We start from the raw sequence: 17,963 nt of genomic DNA on the forward strand, positions 1-17,963 counted from the left end.
ACCTTTTAAAATACATTGTAAAACCTTACAAAACACTTGTAAATACCTTGTAAAAAACCTTTAAAATACCTTGTAAATTTTTCCCGCCAAAAATTTTCCCGCCAAAAAAATTTCGCAAAAAAAATTGCGGAATCACTTTTCCCGCAAAAAAAAATTTTTGGCGGGAAAAATTTTTACGGGAAAATTTTACAAGGTTTTTTAAAGGTTTTTACAAGTGTTTTGGCGAGAAAATTGCGGGATCACTTTTCCCGCCAAAAAATATTTTGTATTTTGTGGACCTAATTTTGTTTCAAATAAGGGTAAAATAGTCATTAAAAATTAAAAGAGGGCAAACTTAAAAATGAACTCTCAAAGAGGGCATTTTTGAAAAGGGGTATTGAAAAAGGGGCATTTTTAACAATTTCTCAAAAGAAAAACCCTATCTTTTTTGGTAAAATGAGTTAGAATATCTTGCAGCCTTGGTTTTTGAGGTTATGGGAAGTTCTCTAGGGTTTGAATGACATTTTCGAGAACAATGCGATTTACTTGTAATAATTGGCATATTTTTATCAAAAGATCATATTATTGGTATTGGTAAAGCACAACAACTCGCAAATAGTCATTTTTGTGGATTTATTGTAGATTGTGAACCTCAAAGAACAAATTTTAGGGTGTGATTGGTTGAGCTGTATCTTTATAGTACAGCTCAAAAAAAACTTAAAGCCTTAATATTTAACCAATCAAGCTTTAGCTTTTCTAGAAAATCTCACAACCCAAAACAACTTTTTTTTAGTTTTTTTGTTGTAACTCTTAAAATTTCTACCGCATATTTTTGTGTGCTTTAAAAGCTGTAGACATTTTTTTTTCCTATATTTAATGATTATTTTTTTTACTGCATATTAGTACATGATACTCTAAGAATAAGAAAAAATAATCTATTGACAATATTTTTACTTAAGTGACAGAAAATTATATATATATATATATATATATATTTCATTTCATTATTATAAATTATATAGTATAATATATATTTTCACCAAAAATTGTATAATGTATTATTTATATATGAAACTTGCTATTTATTATATGTTCATCTGTTATCGTATGTAATATATTGCAAATTTTTTAAATTCATATACTTCAAATTTCAATATATACTATTGAATTAGTTTTACCAATCAGGTTTTACCTTTACTATTATAATACCTACAGATAAAAAAACTACAGCTACAGCCAACACAGATACAATAGAAACTCTACAGCAAAAATTCTACAGCTACACCTCAACCAATCATCCACTTAGAATCCATCAAATCTAAAAACTACTTCTTTGGGTCTGAGGATTAGTCTTGTGGCCTAAAAAGCTTTTAGGATCACCTGAGTTATCAAAAAAAAAAAAAATTACTTCTTTGTGGTTATTACCACTTTAACAATAATCTGTTTTTTCTTTTATAAAAGTGTACATTCTGCTTATAGATCACATTGATAGATGAAAAAATAAAATAAAAAAGATCGCATTGATCTCAGTATAGGGTTAAATCCCCTGTTCTAAAAATCCCCGCCTAACCCAATTACTCTCCGCTTAATCGCAGGCCCACCCTATCCGTCTCCATTAATGACTAATCCCCTAAAGAAATCAGTAATCCGATTACTTGCCGCCTAATCCGATTACTCCCCGCCTAATCTTACATATTCCAATTATTTTCAGATTCCAAGTATAAAAAAAAAACTTTTTATTTTTGTTATTCAATAATTTGAATTGGGATTTGTGATGTTTTACAATAACTTATATTCAAATTTTAATAAAAATCATAAATTTTTAATAACAATCATAAAAATTTATCTCAAAATATATTTTTATATATTTACTGCAATTTTGAAAACAATATAAGATTAATATGTTTTAAAAAATTAAAATAATCCTAAAACTATTCCCCGATTAATCTCCGATTTTAATCCGATTTTAATCCGATTTTCCGATTAATCGCTAGGCCCATACTGAGCGCCCGACTAGCGCCTAGCGATTTTTCAAACAAGGGTTAAATCTAACTAATGTGCCACTTACTGTTCAAAAACTTAGCAAAATTGCCACAAAACATAAATCTTTCCAAATGTGGCATAATGGTGGACAACATTTCTTGTCAACCAAAATTTTTATATGTCGTTTCGAATTCTTGTACACTAAAAATCTGTTGTTTCAAAGGTGGACAAGATTTTTTGTCCACCAAATATCTTCCCAATCCGTTGTTCAAAGGTGCACAATACTTGTCTACCAAAATTTTTTGTTTCAAAGTCTTGTCCACATTATGACACATTTAGAAAGACAAATGTTTTGTGGCTGTAAGTTTACCGTATATGCACATTAGACCAAAATTTCTTTTTTTTGGGTTAAATATTAAAATTGACGAAACGACACCGTTAGGCCGTTGTTCAACGCTGCGTTTCAAGAGTTTAAACGACAGCGTTTATTAAATTGCTCGATAGCCTTTTACTTTGGAAGAGTCGTCGTAATCTCATCTCTCTTTTTAACTGAGACGAAAAAGATTCGCTTCTCCGGCGAACAAATTCAACTTTCTCGGTAATGGCGATGTCTTCTGGAACTCTCAGGATCTCTGCCACCTTAGTATCTCCTTATCATCACCACCACCCTAATCGCCTCTCATTTCCTTCTTCTTCTTCCAAGGTCCGATTTTCTTATAATTCTTACTCTACGATTCAAACTTTCTCTTCACCGCAATTTGGGATCTGGGTTTCATGAAATTCGCCACCCAATCTCCCGATTTCGTTTAATTTGTGAGGAGAAATTAGATTACTAGCTTCGATCTTGCGTTTCTATGTCTGTGTGGTTTAGGAAGAATCTGAAATGCGTCTTTTAGTGGAACAATTTCACATGTTTCTTCTAGCTCTAGATTTGATTGTTCATCGCCGAGCTCTTGAAAGTTTATCATTCTAGTTTCTGTTTTTTACTTAGGCACTTGGAAGTGAAGGATTTTAGTTCACTTCTGTTGGTAACAAAACTTGACCAGTCTCTAGTTTTTAGGAACACCAGCGACTCCATCTCCATGACCATCCTTTGTTTTTGTAATTTTGTTGTGTTTTTGAGCTACAAAGAGAGTAGATATTTTCTTATAGAGGTGGTGCCTTGGATTACTGAGACTAGACCGGTCTTCTGTTAGATATATGCAGCTGTTTGTGGTGCTGTGACCTGATGTTTTGCAACTTTTGTTACTTAACCATTTCATTAAGTTTAGATGAGCTTGGTGTTACAGTTTCTTTACCTATAGATGTACTACAGTAACTGAATTGTCAAATGCTACTAGTCTGATATTACCGTCTCTTTTTGCGGGTGATGGATGTGTAAATTTGCAGGTTGATTTCACGGTATTCGTAAGCAATGGTGCAAACAATTTGGAAACTCAGAAATGTACTCCTGGACTGGCGATCAGCCGCGAAAACACATGTGGTCATGTGAAGGTTCTTGCAAGAAACACTGGAGACTATGAACTATCACCAAGCCCAGCTGAGCAAGAGATAGAGAGCTTTCTCTATAATGCTATCAACATGGGTTTCTTTGACAGGTTAAACTTGGCTTGGAAGATAATTTTTCCATCTCACGCATCAAGAAGAAGCTCCAACGCAAGAATCGCAAAGCAGCGGCTCAAGATGATCTTATTCTCGGACAGGTGTGATGTTAGTGATGAAGCTAAAAGGAAAATCGTCAACAACATTATCCACGCACTGTCGGATTTCGTAGAGATAGAATCAGAGGAAAAAGTTCAGCTAAACGTTTCCACGGACAGTGACCTTGGGACCATTTACTCGGTCACGGTGCCTGTTAGGAGGGTGAAACCAGAGTACCAAGACGTGGACGAGGCTGGAACCATAACCAATGTGGAATACAAAGATACTCGTGATGGTTCTGTCGATGTCAAGTTCGATTTTTATGTTCCAGAGTAATGAGAAGGCACAGTCTTATATTTATTTTCTGGATAGTATCTTGTCTGTTTGGTGTTGATGTTCTTCAAGTTTAGTCTGGAAGGAACAAAGACAGTTTCTTGACACTCCCCATGTATATATATATGCAACTTCTCTTTTCTTAAAAGTTCTTTTACTGTTTTTGACACGAGTTAATCGGCCATTACAAGAACCTATATTAGTTTCACATTCTGTGAAGTTAATCATATTCAATTGCAAAACTTTAACCACAAACTAAAGATACGTTAAACTCAAATCAAAATATGGTGAATGATAAATTGATCCAAACCAAATTGAATATTTTCAATTTTTAATTAAGTAAATTTTAATTTTAAAAGTTCTTTTTCTATTGCATTTTGTTATAGTTTTTTTTGTGATTAAAATTCTTCTCTTGATATTTTTGAAGGATTCTTCAACCTTATATTTTATCTTCTTCTAATTTTTACACAATTTTCTTTTATCTTTTATCATGTTTAGTGAGTAGTCTTTTGTTAGATCATTAGTAATGCTAGATTATGATGATTTAATAGTTAGATGATGATGATGTTGATTTAGGTTGCTATTGTTAAATCCTTCATTTAGATTGATCTTAATGATAGTTTTGGCTTGATCACCAAAAATCTAGAGCTTAAGCATTTCTTGTGCGGAAGATGTTCGATGAAATGCTTGAACCAAAAATTTTATGAGTTTTTCATGCCTAACCAACAAAATTTGACGAATAGGTGTTTAGTGACCTAATTGGGCTTGTTTGTAATGCTCATTAACCATCTAATCGAAAATGTAAATTTATGAAAATTAGGTGATTAGTGAAGTGATAAGTGTCACAGAAATGGATTAGTCATATCTATGAGTTTTATGTTCTAGGATGATGCTTAATTCAATCTCTTGCATTATTGAATGATTGTTAATTTATTCCTCATGATAGTCAAACTCATAATAGTCCAATGCTATTATTTTGTTTTACTAATTCCATTTTTACTCTTTCTTGCATTTCTTAGCTTTTAATCAAAACAAAAACCAAAAACTCATAAAGTTAAGAATGATCTCAAATCTACGTAAGGACAAAATGTTTGACAGTGAGGGTTATCAAGCAAAAAGGAGAAGCAAGTTTTTATTAAAGCTTATGCGTCAGGAAAAATTACTCTCTCCCTTGGTCAGATGTAAGTAAATTCTTCTTTGTTCTAAGTTGTTTTAGACTAAATCCTTATGTAAAATCGAATCTATAATGGATTTAGTAATATTACATAATTAAAATCGATAATGTAGTGGTCTTTTGAAACTTTTTTTACTCTTTTATGTAGTGGTCTTTTGAAACTTTTTTTTTTTTTTGTCAGCTGTCTTTTGAAACTTAATTGACAATAAGTAATGGATTATGATATGTTTTAGGTTGTATAAAACTATGATATTATATTCTATCTTCTTATTATTTTATCGTATTTATTTGTTACAAATTCATGAGTTTTAAAATTCACGCTCTGAGCGGAAAATATCGGATTGAGTGGAACACTTGGAAACCAAAGTGAATATTTTTATTTTTAATTAAGTAAATTTTAGTTTTAAAGTTTTTTTTCTATTGCATTTACTTATAGTTTTTTGTGATAAAAATTCTTCTCTTGATATTTTGGATTGTTCTTCTTCTTTTAATGCTACTTTGTGAAGGGTTCTTCAATGATGCAAGAGATTGAATTAAGCATCATCCTAGAACATGAAACTCATAGTCCAATGCTATTATTTTGTTTTACTAATCCCATTTTTACCCTTTCTTACATTTCTCCGCTTTTAAATAAAACAAAAAACAAAAAGTCATTTGCTCTAAATTTGTTTGAATCCAAAAACAACTCTAATCACACAGCGAAGTAGTCATTTATTGTTTACAGTTACAGGACAATAACAATAATACGGAAACATCCATTACAAGATAGTTGAATATCTACAATAGCTTCTGCCGCAAATTCATAAACTCTACTAGAGAATGGATTAAACCAAATCCAATCCTGTTTTTACACAAGTATAGTCAAGTACAACACATAATATAAGTAAAGCAAGAAAATGTCATATCTCACTCAACCAAACCCACCAAAATATTCAAGAAAAACAAAAAGTATTTTCCTATCCATGCAACCAATTCAATTAAAACTTTTAACCACATACTAAATATGTTAAACCCAACCAAAATATGGTGTAATACCGTCCATTAAAAATTAAAACGGTCTATGAACTAAAAGTGTTTAATTTTATATAAATCAATCTCCACCGAACTGAAATTATCGATTCAAAATCCGAAAATATCATAATAAATGGATTCACTTGTTTTATTTCCGTAAAACCGAAATCAAACCAAACAAAAAAAATCTAAAACCGAAACTTTTAAAAAAAATAAGATATATAATTGACTAAAACTTGAATCCGAACGAAAGTAAAAAAAAAAACATATATAAAACTCATCATCATAAACTGAAAACCCGAGAACGCAAACCGAAAACGAACCAAAAATCCGGATATAACATCTACCACTACAAACATTCAAAGTAGTATGGACAATAGATATTGGGCCATAAGCCCATTAACCCGTTTGTGAATTTTGAAATCGCTCAGGTTCATCACTCGCTCTTGTCTAGAAATTTGAAATTTGGAATTCGAAAATTTGGGATAGTCTTCTTCTTCATCTATCTAGAGTGGCGTTTGATTTGAGATACGTTCTTCTCCATAATTTCTTGAGGAAGTGGTTTCTGGGTTGAAAAACATGAGCGGAGATCGACTTCAATTTGAAAACCCTATAGAAGATGCGGTTTCGAGACTCAGATTCTCCCCTGAATCAAACAATCTCCTCGTTGCTTCTTGGGATTCTGTGAGTTGTTACTTCTCTTCTCTTCCTTTTTCTCGAATCTTAGAGACAGTTGACGAAATTTTGTTGTTGTTGCTTGCTTGTGTAGTATCTGAGATTGTATAATGTGGAGAGCTCTTCGCTAAGTCTGGAATTGTACTCTCAAGCTGCTCTTCTTGATTGTTGTTTCGAGAATGAATCAACTTCATTTACCTCTGGTTCCGATGGATTCATCCGAAGGTTTGCAGTTTTCTTAACCAACATTTTTAAAATGGGATGCTTTTGCATTGTATGAAAAACAGCAAATTTATTACCTTTTCATGAAAAAGATCTGATCTTTTATGGAACCCCATGATTCAGGTATGATTTAAACGCTGGAACAGTTGATACAATTGGAAGACATGACGACATTGCAACATCCATTGTCTACTCTTATGAAAAAGGTCAGATTTTTACACTTTAAGTAAGTAGTGATGATTGTTTTTAGATATGTTGAATAGTGTGATTTGGTATCTGTATTTTACCAGGATTCTGTTGGTGCAATTAGTGCTTAATTGTTGTCAATTTGATCAGTAGATTCTAAGATATTGACAGACAAAGAGATGTCCTTAAGCATTTGTATGCTGAACAAAAGAAAATTGGCTAATTTGCTCTGTTGGATATCGAAATGATATAGATTACAAGTACGTTTGCGCTGCTACTAAGTTCAAATAGGTTCTTTCGTCATTTGTGAGAGTAAATGCACATCTCTTTGTTTCAGAAGATTTTTGTTTCAGGTTTTGAGTTTTGAATCAAAGACTTTGGTAACGTTATATAAACTGTCTTATACTAAACTGCAAGTGGTTTGATGCGGCTCAGGTGAAGTTATATCTACTGGGTTTGATGAGAAGATCAAATTCTGGGATACAAGAAAAAGAGAAAGTCTTGTGTTTTCGACTGATGCTGGTGCAGCAGTGGGTTGTATCACTGTATCTGGCAACAACTTAGTTGTTTGTGTGGACGCATCGATGCATATATACGATTTACGTAACTTAGATGAAGCTTTTCAATCGTATGCATCCCAAGTGGAGGTGCCAATCAGTTGTATCACCTCTGTACCTTATTCCAGAGGTAAACATATATGGTTACAAGAATCTGTGATTTTGGGGTTATGTATGTGGCCATAGTTTACATTTCCACTGAGGAAAGATTGATGTTTTACATTGATCAGGGTTTATGTTTTGTTTGGTTTCTAACATGTTTATTGTTGCTATTGAGCAGGATATGCAGTTGGGTCAGTTGATGGACAAGTAGCCGTAGATTTCTCGGATACGTCGTGCTCCAATGAGATAAAGTAAGTCCAGAATGTGAAAGTTGAAATATACAAAATGATCATTTGGTTATCTACTGGTTTGGATTCAATCTTTTCTCTAAATGTTTTGTATTTTGTATCATAAATTCGTGACAGATACAGTTTCCGATGCCATCCCAAGTGTAGGAACGGCAGACTCGATGGTGTATGCATAAATGCAATCGAATTCAGTCCATGGTATGTTTCCCTCATTCACCATCTAATTATACACATGATTGATCATCAAACTGACTCTCTTCTTGTTGCCACAGTGGGTCAGGGACTTTCGTAACAGGAGACAATGAAGGCTACGTGATCTCATGGAATGCTAAAAGCAGAAGAAGACTCTTTGAGGTTTCAAACCTTACAAACATGACTTGTTCTCTTGTTATCCTCTCTAATCTTTGTGTTTTGTTTAAAAAAAAGTTGCCAAGGTACTCAAATAGCATTGCGTCTTTAGCATTTAACCACACTGGAGAACTCTTGGCGATTACATCAAGCCACACTTACCAAGAAGCTAAAGAGAAGTAAGTCCCACACTCTTCTCGTTTCGTTTCATCATCACACTCTCACAATACATAACAAAAACACTTGTATCATCGATATATCTCCTAAATGTTTTGCAGTGAAGAAGAAGCTCCTCAAGTGTTCATACAAAGATTCTGAAAGATTTGCTAGCTTCTTGAATCTCAGTGTCTACTTGTATTGTATCTATCTATTTTTTGTTTATGTGTTTTTTGGTTGCACGTTTATAGCTTGACAAGTTAGTTCTTCTCAGAACTGACTTCAACATGCAATGATTGTATCTCTCAAGTCCTCTTAACTTAGTTTTGACTTTTAGTCAACTATATGCTTGACTTTAAATTATTTAAGATTGAATTAAATAGAGAATCTCACAAGTCGCGTAATATTTACGATCTGACTTTTATTTATTTATTGAAGCCGCACGTGTAGGGTCGCGTGCAAATGACACGACACGTCAAATAAATCTAAACCGTTGATTTAGATTAAGAATCTCTAAATCCAACGGCTGAGAAAGACAAATGTGAATACGTAACCCTACATCTCTCTCTCTCTTTTTCGCTTTCTTCAGTGTTCTATAAAAAAAAACTGAAACTCCACTTCGCTGACTTCGCAAGAACAACACTTTCTCTGAAAATCTCAATTTCGATTCAACCATGTCGGACGACGAGCACCACTTCGAATCCAGCGACGCCGGAGCTTCGAAGACTTATCCTCAACAAGCCGGTAACATCCGTAAAGGTGGTCACATCGTTATCAAGGGACGTCCCTGCAAGGTTTGTCTCCAATTTGATTCATCTTCCTGGATTGTATTAGGCAGTGTTCCGTTACCTGATCGTTGTGATTTTCGAGGTTTAGTTATCTGGATTGTGTTCTGTTGTTTAGTGTTGATAAAGATCTCTGTTTTGGAAAATATGGCTTATAGGGTTTGAATTTGCTTAATTCAACTTAATTCTAGTTTAAGTTGATTTTGGAATTGCTTAATTCAACGGGTTTCTTAAAAGTTGAAACTTTGGTTTGTTTGGTTTATAATATAGGTGGTTGAGGTATCAACTTCAAAGACTGGGAAGCATGGTCACGCCAAATGTCACTTTGTTGCCATTGATATCTTCACTTCTAAGAAGCTTGAAGATATCGTTCCTTCTTCCCACAATTGTGATGTGAGTTTTGTGAGTGGATATAAACATATTCAAAGTCTGTAACGTTGACTCACAACACAATCTGTTTCCTTTTCTTGGCAGGTTCCACATGTGAATCGTGTTGATTACCAGTTGATTGATATCTCTGAAGATGGCTTTGTATGTGACAATCTTTTTCATTAGTTTAGTTGTGTGTTTTGTCTTTGCCCCATATGCTTAAACTAGACGGGTTTTTTTTTAATTTTGTTCTTTGATTACATTTACAGGTTAGTCTTCTTACTGATAATGGTAGTACTAAGGATGATCTGAAGCTGCCAACTGATGAAGCTTTGCTCACACAGCTCAAGAATGGATTTGATGAGGGCAAGGATATAGTTGTGTCTGTCATGTCTGCAATGGGAGAGGAACAGATGTGTGCTCTCAAGGAAGTTGGTCCCAAGTAATAATAAGTAAGCATTCTCTTTTACAGAGGCTATGTATCATCAGTTTGACAGAGTCAAATGTTTTAAGAACAAAGTTTGGTCTTTTTTTTATTCTTCTTAGTATAATTTAAAGCCCATATGTGTTTCCATGCAAGACACTATTTTATCTATCTTACTATTGGTTTTGGTTTGTGGAGAAGCTACTCTTGACAGTTCCAAACCTCTACTTATGTCATTTTCTTAGATCCTAAAGGATAAAGTCATTTTGATTGTGGATACATGTCAATACTTGTGATCCAAGTGCTCTCTTTGAGTAAGTTGTCGCTGACTGTTCAAATGCTAATAGAAAAGACTTCAACAATCTGATTTCATATATTTAAGGGCCAATTTCATAGTTTTACTTGGTTATGGTATGGAGTGGGCCTGCCTGCCTACATGAACAATTGACAAAAAAAATTACATTCAATAGATATTGAACTTGAAATTTGGTGTAAGAAGTTGAGTCTACTATTGAACCCCATTGCGTTTTTCCATTGATGATTACCTTTTGATTTTACAGCACACTAACTAAAATTAGTCAAGTGTAAAAGAAATGAAACATAAAAAGCAAAGTACTCAAATTCTTTTCTTCATAACCAATCAAGTAGTAATTGCCCCCACATCTTAAAATTGCTTCCATTACCCACAGTTGACACAATTCACAGCCTCACAATTTATAAAATTTAAGTATCATAACTTCTGTGTCCATAAACTTTACTATTTTACATTTATTTTGTTGGGGAATAAGTTTTTATAGTATAAATGAAAACTTTTTATAGGTCAAACACAGGCCCGGCCCAAGGTAAATTGATGCCTAAAGCAAAAAAAAAAATTTGTCCATCATTAAACATAGTTAAAAAAAATTATAAACGAATTACACTAGGAGGGTTTGAACTCGGCAACTATGTTGAGAAAAAGGAGGTGTTAACCACTTTACCACAATAAATTTCTGATAAATGATGCCCCAAAATTCTTTTATAGACATTTGCTGCCTAAAGCCCATGCTTTACGGGCTTTAGCCTTGGGCCGGCCCTGGTCAAACATATAAGTGAAAGCTACAAAAACTAAAATTAGAAATAGAAACAAGGGTATAGTGAGTCACGGGTATGGGTAGAGAGACAGAGAGGGGCACGTGCCTGAAAGAAAAGAACCAAGCAAATGAGAACAAAGTCGCTCTCTCTCTATGTCCCCATCTACCATTTTGTTGTATTGTATTTCTTGGTTTGGATTTGGATCATTTCATATATATCCTTCATCCTTCAAAATTTAATCAAAATTACAGTTCATTATCAAATTTAATACTCCATCCGTTTTGTTTTAGTTGTCGTTCAGGGTTTTTTCACACAAATTAAGAAAAACATTAAATTTTATGTTTTACCCTTTATTAATATATTTTATAAAAAATTTCATTGGTCAAAACATTAAAACAGTAGGGATAAAACTAGAATTTTCATCAAACATTTGTATTGAAAACCTAAAACGACAACTATTATGAAACGAAATTTAAATCTTAAAACGACAACTAAATTGAAACGGAAGGAGTATTGAGTTTGTCCTGCCCAAAAGCTGTTAATATTGTCCTATCTTTTTTGTTTATATTGACTTTTGTTGCTACCTCGTTTTGACTTCTTTTCATTACGTACGGTGGTGATATCGAAGACATGTTTGTTTTGTTTTTTGTTTTTTTTTATGAAGACATGTTTGTTACCGAAACGCTATGGTTTGAATTGTGAATTGGAGAAATATCTTTCGGTATTTTGAGGATTTTAGCATTTTTAGCTTGGCATAATTCATACTTGAGTCTTGAGCAAGACTCTTTATTGGTGCATATCTATAAATATATGCATAATTAACTAAACATTAATACTTACTTTTTTCTATTCTGTTTGTTGGACTTGGATGTATGTGTGTGTGGGCTGTGGAGGTTTTAAAATATCACAAGTTATAAGTTTAGAAGAGTTTTCTAAAAAATTATCATATTTTACATAATTTCAAAAATTCTTTATAAAACCTGTAGCTTGTGATATTTTAAACTTTTAGTAGTAATTTAAGATAACAAATCATAAACTATGGTTTCTTTGAAAATGGTATATTATTATATATTCATCGGAATCGTTCAACGTTAGTTGCGACCGGATATCTCGATAAACGATCATCCGTATTCACCGGGAGTAGCATTCTTAATTTAAAATTATTCGTAGTATTAGTACTCAAAGAAACCCTATTACGTTTTTAGGATTTTTATAAGAATGCTTGTCTCAACCTCATCGGTTTTCTTCATTTATCAATACCAATAAAACTATTAAATTCCAATCTCTTATACCAAGAAAAAAGAAGAATATGAACAAGGAAAACGACATACATAAAGAGGTCCTTCGAATTTAATGCTTCACATTTACTCCTTCACCCACACACCTTTTGTCCCTTTTTTAATGATCTTATTGAATTTTTAAATTATTTTTTAGTTTAACGGAAAATATTCAAATAGAATTTCAGCTCACACATTAAATTATATTTTAATCTATTATTTTCCCTTCACGCATTTTTTTTTTCTTTTTGTGATTTTGCAAAATTAAAATGTGTACGAATGGGTTTTTTTCTTTTTTTGCCAAGTTTAGAGAGAAAAAGTACAAATAACATAAGCAATCGAAATTTAACATGTATATAACTTTATTTGCAAAAAACAAATTTATCAAACATTGCATTGGCTTCGGCCGTTACTTTCATGGTGTTGTGTCAGAAGAATCGATACTTGTTTATACGAATTTCTCAAATCAGTTCAACGAAGACAGCCAAAACAATTCCACTTCCCTTAAAAAAAAAAAACCAATGTATTTAAAAACTTTATATAATACACAAAAGACATATAATGTAAGACATTGGCTTTCGATCCAAATGACCCTTTTTAATGAGAAATAGCAAGAAAAAGGTATCTGAAACGCAAACCAATTACACAAAAAAAGGTTTTTATCTTTTTTTTTTTCTTACCTAAAGTCCATTTTCTGATAATCGAGAGACCATAAGACCATATTTAACACCATATTTAACGGAAGAACACATAAGATGGTCTAAGAATTAAAAAAATTGTAAATAATGTGAATAGTGTGTTAGAACACTGGGGAGAGATCTTCCGCAATATCAGGTCTTAGAGTGATCTTGCTCTACATGGCAAACCCTGAGTAGAAGGGTTTCATTTTTCAGTTTTGGTAACTAGAATTTGCGTTTCTTTCTCTCTCTATGTGGGACCACTTCTAATATTATTTTAATAATTTAATTTCTTAAGATATACTCTCTCTGTTCCTAGATATTTGATGTTCTAGAGTTTTAGTTTGTTCCACAAAGTTTGATTTTTTAGATTTTTGTTTTATTTTTAATTGATTAAAATTAATATATCGTAAACTTCAAGATGTAATGATTAACTGTTTTCTAATACTATTGGTTCAAAGTTATTAAAAAATGTTTAGTATAAAAAAGTAATTGGCAAATAATTAAACAATGATGATTTTTTAATATATGTGAAAACTCTAGAACATCAATCTTCTAAAAACAGGACTGTGACACATGATTTGGCCATAGAAAAAAGGTAACTGCTTTTTCATCTCTTAATTATAACTCCTTTTCTCTTCTCTTCTCTCTCTCTTCCATGGTGGTGGGTTCTTCTTTTAGTAGATCTCTGCACCACCCAAAGCCCAAAGCTCAAAGCTTTGCACAGAAGATACAGAGAGAATCAGAGAAACCACAAACAAAAAAAAGAGTCTACTTTTCTTTTTGTTTCTACTTGGTATTTATTACTTTTCACACCCTCTGGTCAAATGTCTTCCTCTCTACTCTTCTTTCCTTTGGTCTGAGGCAACAGTAGTAAGAGTCCGTGAAAGAAAAAACCAAAAATGTTGGAATTTTGAAGAAGATATGAGGGAAAAGGAGGCAACTTTATCTGTTTATTTGACTTGATTCTCTTCGATCTACATCCTGATTTTGCAGCATTCTTCTTAGAGTAGATATGAGGAAACATGGATGGGAACTTCCTTACCATCCTCTTCAGGTTCTTCCTTTGTTCTTCCTGAAATTTCTTTGGAGGGTTTTGATTTTGGATGTGAAAGATTTGATCGTTTTTTGTCAGGTGGTGGCTGTTGCTGTATTCTTGGCTTTAGGGTTTGCTTTCTATGTCTTCTTTGCTCCATTCGTTGGGAAGAAGATTCATCAGTACATTGCGATGGGCATTTACACTCCTCTGGTAAGCTTACTTTGTTTTGAAATCAAATCTGCTTTCAATAAACTTTGAATGGGTTTCAAGATCAAAATTGTGTTACTTGTTGGCCGTTTATGTGTTGTCTTTACTTTGTTGTCTTTCTCTTTTTGGGAAAATTCTTATCTTTTCCTGGAGTACATAGACCATTGCTTCCACAATCTAACATTTCTTTTGTTACTTATAGCTAATTAGGGAAATTAGATTTACCTGGTTTTTTAGTTGGATCTTGATCTGGTCCCCATTAAGAGATTAGAAGCTTTCATTGATTCCTGAAAATGGACGAGTTAGCTCTAGATACGTCTTGATTCCGAGCCAATTTTAGGGGCTTTGGTTGAAACTTTGATCTCCACCATCTGTGAATTTGCCATTTCTTCTTTTATAACTTGATCCATTTTGCTTTGATTTGAAGCTGCACTTGAGACCTTAGTCTTTGAGATAATGTACACCTTAAGTCTTTGAAAATTGTGTTTTACTTTTCCTGTTTTTGGATGGTTTGGTATCGTCTTAAAGACTGCTTGAGTTAGTGACATCTTCTTTTTCAGATTACGTGTGTGGTTGGACTGTATATATGGTGTGCGGCTTCAGATCCTGCAGACCGTGGAGTTTTCCGATCAAAGAAGTACCTTAAAATTCCTGAAAATGGGAAATTTCCTCTATCAAAGGATATAAAAGATGGATGTGGATCAGCTACAGGCGGTGCTAAATCTCGTGATGGAACTTGTGTAGAGGATCCTGAAAATGAAACTAACAAGAAACTGGAGTCATCAGAAAAATCTACTCTCCTGCGTTCGCTCTGCTCTCCTTGTGCATTGCTCTGTAGTTGTTGCGGTGGAAGAGATGAATCTTCTGAGCAGATGAGTGAGGATGGGATGTTTTATTGCAGTCTGTGTGAAGTTGAGGTGCGTGGAACATTTATAAACACAGGCTTGTCTTATTATTTCTTGTGATTAGCTTTGGAGTTTTCTTGTTTCACGGTTCCATATCAAGAACGCATCACATATTCTCAATAATTATTGTATTCCTTTTGCAGGTCTTCAAATACAGCAAGCATTGCAGAGTTTGTGACAAATGCGTGGACCGTTTTGATCATCACTGCAGGGTATATAAAGGATTTGCTTACAAATTTCATGATTTATCTTAAACGTTTAAACCCTTCATTCTGTTTTAATTATTTTATCTTTGTTTGCGTATGACTTGTGTAGTGGCTAAACAACTGCATTGGCAAGCGGAATTACCGCAAATTCTTCAGCCTTATGGTATCAGCTATTTTTTTGGTAAGGTTGTGTTGATCTTTCACGACTTCCTGCAAAAAATATCTTCTGTCTATCTTCCGATCGCGAAATGTTCTGAATAATTGTTCCTTGGTGGATGAAACAAAGAGTTAGTTCTCATCAAGTTTAGTGTATTATTAACCGGTAGAAACATCGTTTTTACCCATGTGGTTTGAAATTGCAGCTCATTATGCAATGGTCAACTGGGATTTTTGTGCTGGTATTATGTTTGCTCCGAAGAAACCAATTTAATGCAGACATTGCCCTGAAGTTGGGAAGCAGCTTCTCGCTAATTCCATTTGTTATAGTCGTTGTAAGTTATCTTCTTGTACGGTTGATCTTCCTTTATCTTCTCCTGAATTCAAGATATGAAGGTTTCTTCCTTTGCTTGCAGGGTGTCTGCACTGTATTAGCAATGCTGGCAACGTTACCACTTGCTCAGCTTTTCTTCTTCCACATTCTTCTCATTAAGAAGGTTGTTTCCCATGCTCACAGACATGCCAATCCTTGCCCTTTAACTATTCAATTTACCAAAGTGAATTTTCTTTAACAGGGAATCAGTACATATGATTACATAGTTGCGCTTAGGGAGCAAGAGCAAGAGCTAGAAGCTGGAGGTGGTCAACAGAGTCCTCAAATGTCAATGATCAGCTCATTTACTGGACTAAGCAGTGCAAGCTCCTTCAATACATTTCATCGTGGGGCATGGTGCACACCACCGCGTTTGTTTCTTGAGGATCAGGTACCATTATTCACCAGTTTTTTCTACCTTGTTGACTATGATTTGCTCTAATGTGTGTGCATTTCTGTGTCCAGTTTGACGTGGTCCCTCCAGAGAATGCTTCTGTAAGTTCATATGGGAAGAAGTCAGTGGTTGAGGAACGCGTCAAGAAGAAGCCCCAACCTGTGAAGATCAGTCCATGGACTCTAGCGCGTCTCAATGCGGAAGAAGTTTCAAAAGCAGCAGCAGAAGCAAGAAAGAAATCCAAAATAATCCAGCCTGTGGCGAGACGGGAAAATCCATTTGTTGGCTTAGAAGCAAGCAGCAGCTTTGGTAGCAGCGGCCGTAGAATGTTCCCAGCAAAATTTGAATCTGTTAATAATAGCGGGAAGCAGCGAAGGCAATCTAAACGCATACGGTTACCAGCTGAACTACCTCTAGAACCGCTGATGAATGTTCAGACAAAAGCAGCAATGGAGACATCAACAAGTGCAGGGCTAGCTCCACTTCAGCTAGAAGCAAGAAGCGCGTTTCAGACAAGCCGGGCAATGTCAGGTTCTGGTAATGTTATGGTTACATCTTCACCTGAGAGCAGCTTAGACTCGCACGACATTCACCCGTTTAGAGTTTCGTCTGAAGCAGAGGATGCAGCACAGCTCAATGGGTTTTCTTCAGCTGTTGGTCTGATGGGTCAACAGAGAGGACAACAACAACAACAACAACTATCAATGATGATGATGCCTTTGTCAAGGTCTACAAGTGATGGTTATGATGCATCTGGTGGAGAAGACAGTGATCAGGTTCCTTCTAGAAACATCCACAAATCAAGATGAGAGAAGCATAATCATCACTCGCTATAGTTTTGGCTTCTAAAGGTTGAGAATCTTTGGGGCATTCTTTGATTTACGGCTGCTGCATTCGATCAAGAAAAAGTCAACATTCTCAGATAAACGATTTGTGAGGATCTTGAAGATATTATTACAGTGCCTGCCAAGAGCTCTTAGGAGAAGAGCACCAGAGACTTTTGTGAATTCTAAAGATTTTATTTTGAGCAATTTGAACATGATGAATGATCTTTTAGGGGTTTACTAAAACTTATTTTGCTTTGTTTGTTAGGTAAAAAAAAAAAAAAAAAACTTTGTTTCTTCTGAAGAAATGTCAAATTGTGTGATTCAAAGAAAGTGTTGAGTTCAATATTTTGTTGATAATTTGGGGATTTGGTATTATTTAGTCAACTAAGCCACCGACTAATCTAACTATTTATTCTTTTAAAAACCTTTAGGGATTGCGACACTTAAAAGTAAACTCACCAAAGAAATTCAATTTCTAATTCCTTTACATAATAAAATCATGGGAAATTGGCATATATAAATCAAATATAAGAGATTGTGTTATTTCTATTAATAATTTACTTAGGCGGAAATTAGATTGCTTTCTTTTCTTTGACCAAAAAAAAAGAAAAAAATCCAGCCTATATGCACTTTCACCT

The 17,963-nt window shown here is 34.0% G+C and overlaps 4 protein-coding genes across 4 annotated transcripts; all 4 read left to right on the forward strand.

The window, feature by feature from the left end:
• The first annotated feature begins 2,412 nt into the window (after nucleotides 1–2,412).
• LOC9324781 (cell division topological specificity factor homolog, chloroplastic) lies at nucleotides 2,413–4,100 on the forward strand. The gene is made up of 2 exons (XM_002887186.2): nucleotides 2,413–2,665; nucleotides 3,352–4,100. The coding sequence occupies exons 1-2, from the start codon at nucleotides 2,564–2,566 to the stop codon at nucleotides 3,937–3,939; spliced, it is 690 nt and encodes a 229-aa protein (XP_002887232.1). The 5' UTR covers nucleotides 2,413–2,563; the 3' UTR covers nucleotides 3,940–4,100.
• Nucleotides 4,101–6,419: 2,319 nt separating this feature from the next.
• On the forward strand, nucleotides 6,420–8,999 carry LOC9323297 (mitotic checkpoint protein BUB3.3). Its single transcript, XM_021034546.1, has 9 exons — nucleotides 6,420–6,805; nucleotides 6,891–7,021; nucleotides 7,142–7,224; nucleotides 7,640–7,891; nucleotides 8,042–8,114; nucleotides 8,229–8,309; nucleotides 8,384–8,465; nucleotides 8,538–8,638; nucleotides 8,738–8,999. Exons 1-9 carry the CDS (start codon nucleotides 6,701–6,703, stop codon nucleotides 8,775–8,777), a joined length of 948 nt encoding a protein of 315 aa, XP_020890205.1. The 5' UTR covers nucleotides 6,420–6,700; the 3' UTR covers nucleotides 8,778–8,999.
• A 190-nt stretch (nucleotides 9,000–9,189) lies between these two features.
• Nucleotides 9,190–10,472, forward strand: LOC9323298 (eukaryotic translation initiation factor 5A-3). The gene is made up of 4 exons (XM_002887188.2): nucleotides 9,190–9,409; nucleotides 9,671–9,793; nucleotides 9,875–9,931; nucleotides 10,039–10,472. Exons 1-4 carry the CDS (start codon nucleotides 9,290–9,292, stop codon nucleotides 10,213–10,215), a joined length of 477 nt encoding a protein of 158 aa, XP_002887234.1. The 5' UTR covers nucleotides 9,190–9,289; the 3' UTR covers nucleotides 10,216–10,472.
• A 3,366-nt stretch (nucleotides 10,473–13,838) lies between these two features.
• LOC9323299 (probable protein S-acyltransferase 22) lies at nucleotides 13,839–17,655 on the forward strand. Its single transcript, XM_021034547.1, has 9 exons — nucleotides 13,839–14,275; nucleotides 14,354–14,467; nucleotides 15,025–15,381; nucleotides 15,513–15,581; nucleotides 15,685–15,756; nucleotides 15,938–16,066; nucleotides 16,148–16,228; nucleotides 16,307–16,495; nucleotides 16,570–17,655. Exons 1-9 carry the CDS (start codon nucleotides 14,234–14,236, stop codon nucleotides 17,305–17,307), a joined length of 1,791 nt encoding a protein of 596 aa, XP_020890206.1. The 5' UTR covers nucleotides 13,839–14,233; the 3' UTR covers nucleotides 17,308–17,655.
• Nucleotides 17,656–17,963: the final 308 nt, after the last annotated feature.

This window comes from Arabidopsis lyrata, assembly GCF_000004255.2.
Source record: "Arabidopsis lyrata subsp. lyrata unplaced genomic scaffold ARALYscaffold_2, whole genome shotgun sequence".
Taxonomy (NCBI): Eukaryota; Viridiplantae; Streptophyta; class Magnoliopsida; order Brassicales; family Brassicaceae; genus Arabidopsis; species Arabidopsis lyrata.

Bases quoted from the DNA above. Each gene is read 5' to 3' on its own strand.
- LOC9323297 (XM_021034546.1), top strand. From the start codon at position 6,701: ATGAGCGGAGATCGACTTCAATTTGAAAACCCTATAGAAGATGCGGTT. The intron at 8,115-8,228 runs GTAAGTCCAGAA...AATTCGTGACAG, and splicing joins TCGTGCTCCAATGAGATAAA to ATACAGTTTCCGATGCCATC. The intron at 8,466-8,537 runs GTTTCAAACCTT...TTTAAAAAAAAG, and splicing joins GCAGAAGAAGACTCTTTGAG to TTGCCAAGGTACTCAAATAG.
- LOC9323298 (XM_002887188.2), top strand. From the start codon at position 9,290: ATGTCGGACGACGAGCACCACTTCGAATCCAGCGACGCCGGAGCTTCG. The intron at 9,794-9,874 runs GTGAGTTTTGTG...TTTTCTTGGCAG, and splicing joins CTTCTTCCCACAATTGTGAT to GTTCCACATGTGAATCGTGT. The intron at 9,932-10,038 runs GTATGTGACAAT...TTACATTTACAG, and splicing joins ATATCTCTGAAGATGGCTTT to GTTAGTCTTCTTACTGATAA.
- LOC9324781 (XM_002887186.2), top strand. From the start codon at position 2,564: ATGGCGATGTCTTCTGGAACTCTCAGGATCTCTGCCACCTTAGTATCT. The intron at 2,666-3,351 runs GTCCGATTTTCT...GTAAATTTGCAG, and splicing joins TTCCTTCTTCTTCTTCCAAG to GTTGATTTCACGGTATTCGT.
- LOC9323299 (XM_021034547.1), top strand. From the start codon at position 14,234: ATGAGGAAACATGGATGGGAACTTCCTTACCATCCTCTTCAG. The intron at 15,757-15,937 runs GTAAGGTTGTGT...TTGAAATTGCAG, and splicing joins TGGTATCAGCTATTTTTTTG to CTCATTATGCAATGGTCAAC. The intron at 16,496-16,569 runs GTACCATTATTC...TTCTGTGTCCAG, and splicing joins GTTTGTTTCTTGAGGATCAG to TTTGACGTGGTCCCTCCAGA.